We start from the raw sequence: 6,571 nt of genomic DNA, 5'->3' as shown, positions 1-6,571 counted from the left end.
AGAAGAGCATGCAGAGAGGCGCGTTCTTCGGGCCCTGCAGAAACCTGCTGTGGGATGCAAGTTGGTTTTGAGCACAGATAACTCGAGTTCAGTTCCTTCCCAGTGATTCTTTTTCTCTCCCTCTCTCTAGGTACGGCTTTGTTGAGTTTGATGATCTGCGAGATGCAGATGATGCTGTTTATGAGCTAAATGGTAAAGATCTTTGTGGGGAGAGAGTGATCGTTGAGCATGCCAGAGGCCCACGTCGTGACAGCAGTTACGGTTCTGGACGCAGTAAGCACTAACATGCATTTGTATCTGTGACTTATTTTAAATAAAACATTTTTTGCTCATTTTTTAAAAAGTAATTTTAAAAGAAAATGATATGAAGTTGTGAATAGTGTTCTGTAAATGTAAATGTAACTGTTGATCTGAATATTTAACTTGTTTGTTGTATTAAACTATTTTAATTGATAAATTAATAAACACAGTTTCTTGTACCATTTTTATTATTATCATTTCATTTAACTATTTGAATGGTTTATTTGCAATGTGATGTTTAACATAGATTTAACAAAGACCTCAATGTTTTAATTAAAAGAGTCCTTTGAGGCTAAGATGACTGCCTGTTCCATTTGCTGACCTTGGGTTACCTTTCCATGAGTGGCTCTTTGACCTTTGTGGCCCTTGGCTGACCAAAAAAGGAAGCCATGTGACGACCGCAACCTTTTCCCATTAGACCTGGGTGGTGAGGATCCCAAGGGTTAGAGACAGATGAGATTAATCTGAAATAGGTGCCTGAAAAGCTTTATTCATGTCAGATATTCAGAAAGCCTTTAAGCAATGTAAGTAACATTAGTAAACTGGCTTAATTCGGTTTCTTCTTTCAAACTGTTTTAAAAATAACTTTAAATTTAATTGCATGTTAATTGTAATGTAATTATAATTATGTGCATTGTTTTAATTATGTGCTTGTAGTAAAAGTTGTTTAATGCTTTGGATCTTTGTAACATTTTATACAAGGGGGATCGAATTCAGACTAGTGGGTGGGTGAATTTTTAATGTCTTTGCGAACATACGGGGCAGAACAGTTTTCGTCCGGGATGTAGAGTGAGCGCTCCATTTCCCTAGTTGAAGTACTGCTGTCTGCTTGTCACCTCCTAAAGGTGGATATGGTTATAGAAGAAGCGGAAGAGATAAGTACGGTCCTCCTACCCGTACAGAATACAGATTGATTGTGGAAAATTTGTCAAGCCGCTGCAGTTGGCAAGACCTTAAGGTATGGGGCTCCTTTCTTTACCCTCTCTCTATTAAAGAGCACAAAGGGTAAAAAAGTTAGCTTCCGTTTCAACAAGGAAAAATGGTATACACCTGTGTTCTTGACTCCAACTTGTTAATAAGTCTGTGTGCTCATATGTATACAAGTAGATTTTGGAAGTAATACACACATTAAGTCAATACAGAAGTGTATTTGCATATATGCAATCATTAATGCGACATTGGGAATTGCACCTGCAGACTTCGTGTCACTGGACAGTGGGAGAATAACTTTTTTCCTTAACACAAACCAACATCATGTACAGATGTGTTTTATCTTATCTTTAACCCCTGTCAAAACAGACTTGAATCCTGCCGGTGGCAGGATTCACTAGAGATGGAGGAGTTTGCCCTTGTCACTTCAGATTTTACTCATCAACTTGTAAGGTGCTAGAGCTATTTGGAAATGATTGCATCGTTCTTGCACAGTCTCTGTTAAGAATGTCCACACCATGTAAAGCTGTTTTAAAGAGAGTTTCAGGGAAAGGATGCTTCCAGAATGAGCAATCATGCAAAACCTCTGCCAGAAGCTAGTATTTTCTTAAGTCCAAAGGAGTGGAAAGTGATTCTCAGCAGTGGAAGTGTTGGGTAACACTGTGAAGCCCACAGTACCTCTGAGTATCCTGGAGGTGAAGTGTTGACTTGTGATTATCTACATCATGGATTGAGGGGGCAGGACAGGGAGCAGAATTTTGATAGTAGGTGCAAAACAGTGTTTCCTTGTCAAACTTAGCAGCAATGGTTAAAAGCACTTGTTCTTACAGGAACGCTTTCTTTTATGGTTCTCTTTTAAGGATGTGTAAAATTTGTTCTAAACAAACTTTGACGTAGTAGAAACTGGTCTGTAATTGAATATGTAACACTAGTTCAGGTACGTACTGAGATTCTTCAAATGTCTTTTGTTGTTAATGCTTCACACCATCAATAGCTTGTCTTTGCTTCTGGTATTAAAAATTGTAAGTAGAGCATGGCATGATTAATCCTCTACTGGATGCATTGCTTTTTTTTAATAACTTTCATTTCAGTGTATTTAAGATGGGAGTAGTTGGGTTGAAAACAGACTGAACCGGAGTTCTGTGCCCCATTTCCATTGCAGCCAAAGTCCACAGCAGCTGAAAGATGGCCCTGTCTGACAGCTTGCTTGAAGCAGGGCAGAATGGCCCTCCTTGATAAACAGAGGTGTTCAGTAATTGAAACAGAGAAGCCAGGAAGCATGAAGTGGGAAAATGAATTGAGCTTTTACTCGTGTGGCGGCTTCTTCCAGTAGAATGAGATGTGTTACCTAGGTAGAGGACAAAGGGAAGTCTGCTTGCCTGTAGTCTTCTTGCCTCTTCTTATTCAACCTTTAAGTTTATCACCTTTCCCAAGTTAGCTTTGAAAACATGATTTAGAGAGCAAGCATTTTACTTCTTTAATCGCTTTTGTAATTTGAAACTTATCATAGTCCAGAGCATATTTGATACTAGACTCGAGATGAGAGACCTTAAATTATTGTTTGGCTCAAAACTATCAACACCACTTTGGTTCTAATCACACAAACTCTGTGAAATCGTAGTGTGTTATTTGGCTTGCTCAGCAACCTTGGCGTTAACCAAACAGCATTTGCAGTGCTAAAACCCTTGCTGACATCTGTGTGAATAGAAGAGGCTAAGTGAGAATCATTGCAAAAATGAACAGGGTCAGCCTGGAAGCCTGACTGTGGATTCGAGGCAATGGTTATTCTGTCCTCTTCCTCTAGGATTATATGCGTCAGGCAGGGGAAGTGACATATGCAGATGCACACAAAGGAAGGAAAAATGAAGGTGTGATTGAGTTCAAATCCTATTCTGACATGAAAAGAGCCCTTGAAAAGCTGGACGGGACAGAAGTAAATGGCAGAAAGATTAGATTAGTGGAAGACAGACCTGGATCGAGACGGCGCCGCTCTTACTCCAGAAGCCGAAGCCATTCGAGGTACGTCTCTTTATCACATAGCTCAGGCTGAATCTAGCTGCAATTACATGAATATGCAGCAGGTTCAAAAACACCTTGGAAGTGTTCAGAGTTCTCAATAAATCTAGTTTTTGAGAATGTATTAATTACCTGCAAGTAACCAAGGGAAATGAGGCTTCTGTTCAGAGGTGTCTTCCTTGATGAATGTGTGTATCTGCTAGCTAAACACCTGACGGCGTGCTACTGTTCTTCCCAAACTACATCAAGTCTGTAGTTCTTGCTGTCTTGCAGGTGGAGCTGTGCATACAGAATGAAACAGAAGGTGCTTTTAACACTTCAGCTCTGAACACTGTGTTCTGCTATAAGCACCAGGACTAACAGTACTTTCTCAGCTTGGAACCCCCCACCCATTCCCTGTTTCTTAGAGATTTGCTGCTTTCGTTGTGTGATCAAGCGAACTGCTTCAGCACACGCCACCAAGTATTTCCCCTTTCCATTCTGGAGTAGAACTTGTTGCAAGAAAACTCAGGCAAACTTCTACTGTTCACAGAACAGCTTGCTTATGAAATCGAAGCCTGAAGTCAAAGCTTTATCCTAGTGTCTCACTGTATTCAACCTCTGACTTGATTGGGAAAGTGATTCTCGTTTCCTTATCTTAAATAAGGTTGCCTATTTTCTTCCAGATTAGCAACGCTGCTCGCTTCCAGACATAGCAGCAGGGGATGAGCAGTGGGGAGAAGGGTACTCTAAGTTTGTAACTTTACTGTGTAACACTATCACCATTCAGCTGCTTGAAAGGTGCTTTAATACTATGGGGTTTTACCCACAGGGGACTGGGGGATGACAAGTTCTTTGTGAGCGTGTGCTAATGTTAAGCTGGTTGATTTTGTTCCAGGTCTCGCTCTCGAAGCAGACATTCTCATAAGAGCAGGAGCCGCAGTGCCAGTAGTAGTCGCTCCAAGAGTAGATCAAGATCCAGGTATGTCTTTGTGTTGGAAGAAATGGGGGCTACCCACTTAAATGAGAAGCAGCATCCTAAATCTACAGTAGGAACACTGTTTGTTTTTCTTTTCCCTACCATATTATGCATGCTATTTAAGTGCTAGTCAAATCCAAGCCGCACGAAAGTGGAGCTGTCTGTTGCCTTTGTGCTTTCAGGTCTGTGTCCCGTTCCAGAAGCAAGAGCCGTAGTCGAAGCAAGAGCCGTAGCAGAGGCCAAAAAGAGAAAAGCAGGACTCCAAGTAAAGAGGATAAAAGTAGGAGCCGCAGCAGGAGTGCAGAGAAATCCCGAAACAAAAGTAAAGATAAACCTGAGGGCACTCTCCATAACAGTGATGAGAAAGCAAAGAGCAGGAGCCACAGCAAGGAAAAGAGTAGGAGCAGGAGTGGGAGTAAGGACAGGGGAGAGATGAGGGAGAGCATGAGGAGTAGGAGCAAGGAGAAGAGTAGAAGCAAAGACAGGGAGAAGAGCATTAGCAAGGCTAGAAGCAGGAGCAAGAGCAGGGATGAGAGTAGGAGCAGGAGCCACAGTAAGGATAAAAGGAAAAGTAGGAAGAGAAGCAGGGATGACAGCAGAAGTAGAAGCAGGAGCCGCAGCAAGAGTGAGAAAAGCAAGAGACGCAGCAAGCGAGACAGCAAACCAAGTAGCAAGAAGAAAAGGAAGGACAGCCACGAGCGGTCCAGGTCAGTCTCCAAAGAAAAGGAGCATCTAAAAGCAGATTCTGACAAAAAGGAGGCAAAAGGTGAGGGTGAGGATGCAGTTGGACATCGGGTGTCTCGCTCCAGGTCTAGGTCGATTTCCAGGTCAAAACCAAATGTCAAGTCAGATTCTCGTTCCAGGTCTAAATCTGTTTCAAAGCCTAGGTCCCGGTCCAAGTCTAGATCTAGGTCTCCCTCTAGGTCACACTCCCGATCGCGGTCAAGGTCTCGCTCCAGATCCTAACCTTGCTGCAGCCACACTTGGAATGGTTGGAAAAGTCTTTTGTACATGTTTAGTAGTTGTAGCGCAAGTGATTGAAGTAGAAAACATGTCGATGCTGTATATTTTTAACAACCCTGATGGTATGTCTGTCATTATTAACTGTAGTGCTCCTTCCCTGCAATGCTTTCTGATGCAAGGCTGTTCAGCTCATTTTCTATCCTATAGAAATGTTCTCTTTAAATATAACTCTTCCTAGAGCACCAAAATTGCCCTGTTTTCCAGGAAGAGCCTTGCAGAGAATGAGCACTGCACCTTGGTGGGTTTATGAGATTGCAGTGATGACTGATAGGTAGGTATGATGGCTTCAACAGTCTTTGCCCTTGAATTGATGCCCTTTGATGTATGCCATTTAGTGGAAGTGCTAAGTCTTAGGTTTCATACTACTTCTGTTTCATATTTTTTGGACTTACAAAGTTGTGAATAGCACAGTCAAAAGGAAAAAGAAAATATAGGTACTTGCAGTAATCCATAGGGAAAAGAAGTATAGTTCCATATTCTGGTATTGTGACAATATCCTTGTTTTATATTAAATTTTTTTATTTTATTTTTCCCTGTCTTGCAAAGTACAGTGATTCCTGTTTCCATGAAATTTGAATAAAGACTATTTTTGCTTGATGACATTTGGTGGTGGTTACATGAAGTCATGTTGTGATTTGTCAGTGTTTTATATCAATTGGTGTAAGCTTGAATTTGCAGAAGTTACTTGCAGAGAATGGGTTCTTGGTTTAGAAAGCCACTTCAATATTAATATAGTCATGACACTCAAATACAATAGAGTTAAAATAACTTGTTTCTCTAGAAACACTTACTGCGTTGTTTGGTGGTTTAACATTGCAATAAGGAGAATAATACAGGAAAATGAACCAGAAGCAATAACGAAGGTGACAAGCCTGTTTTCCACTGTCTCTATAAATGAACCATAGTAAGCTTCAGCTTCCATAATACAGAGAGGACAATTTTTCACCCACTTAACTCACTTGACTCAAGTCAACTGAAATCATTGTTTGTCCCACAACATTTTACGCATTATACAGCTGATGCTGGAGGTAAGTGTGGCTGGCACAGAAAGTGTGCTTTTCTGCTCTCTGCTTTATTCTGTAGATCATCAGTTCAATTGTTTCATCTTTCACACCGTTGGCCTTTCTTACGGTACCTTTGGGGAATGAAGGGGGAAGAAGCATGATGCTTTTACACGTGTTTTTCTAGTCCAGCACACTCAGCAGGAGAATGTGAAGCTGTCCCAGCTGTTTACTTCTGGTTCTTTGATTTCATGATCCCTGATTGTGAATTTGGGATTTCAGTCACGAACCATGACTTTCTAAAGAGGAAGGTGTTAGTCTGACCTAGGTGGGACAAGGACGT

The 6,571-nt window shown here is 41.3% G+C and overlaps 1 protein-coding gene across 2 annotated transcripts; it reads left to right on the top strand.

Annotated features, from left to right (window-relative positions):
• Positions 1-211: 211 nt before the first annotated feature.
• Positions 212-5,829, top strand: SRSF4 (serine/arginine-rich splicing factor 4). Of its 2 annotated transcripts, XM_010576229.1 has the most exons (6): positions 212-273; positions 581-824; positions 1,146-1,258; positions 3,035-3,249; positions 4,124-4,207; positions 4,387-5,829. In XM_010576229.1, the coding sequence occupies exons 2-6, from the start codon at positions 794-796 to the stop codon at positions 5,168-5,170; spliced, it is 1,227 nt and encodes a 408-aa protein (XP_010574531.1). In that variant the 5' UTR covers positions 212-273; positions 581-793; the 3' UTR covers positions 5,171-5,829. The 2 variants fall into 2 exon arrangements, with proteins under 2 accessions (XP_010574531.1, XP_010574532.1); XM_010576230.1 differs by lacking the exons at positions 212-273; positions 581-824 and having other exon boundaries at positions 1,171-1,258; positions 2,393-3,249.
• The last annotated feature ends 742 nt before the right edge of the window (positions 5,830-6,571 follow it).

The sequence above is a fragment of the Haliaeetus leucocephalus genome, unplaced genomic scaffold, assembly GCF_000737465.1.
Source record: "Haliaeetus leucocephalus isolate CR32 unplaced genomic scaffold, Haliaeetus_leucocephalus-4.0 Scaffold517, whole genome shotgun sequence".
NCBI lineage: Eukaryota > Metazoa > Chordata > Aves > Accipitriformes > Accipitridae > Haliaeetus > Haliaeetus leucocephalus.
Note: the sequence above shows the minus strand (reverse complement) of the source record. Positions and strands in the feature narration are given on the sequence as shown.

What these genes read in the sequence shown, in the direction of transcription:
- SRSF4 (XM_010576229.1), top strand. Translation starts at nt 794, where the DNA reads ATGTCAGATATTCAGAAAGCCTTTAAGCAAT. An exon ending in TCAGAAAGCCTTTAAGCAAT is followed by an intron (nt 825 to 1,145) that starts GTAAGTAACATT and finishes CACCTCCTAAAG; the next exon opens with GTGGATATGGTTATAGAAGA. An exon ending in AGAAGCCGAAGCCATTCGAG is followed by an intron (nt 3,250 to 4,123) that starts GTACGTCTCTTT and finishes ATTTTGTTCCAG; the next exon opens with GTCTCGCTCTCGAAGCAGAC.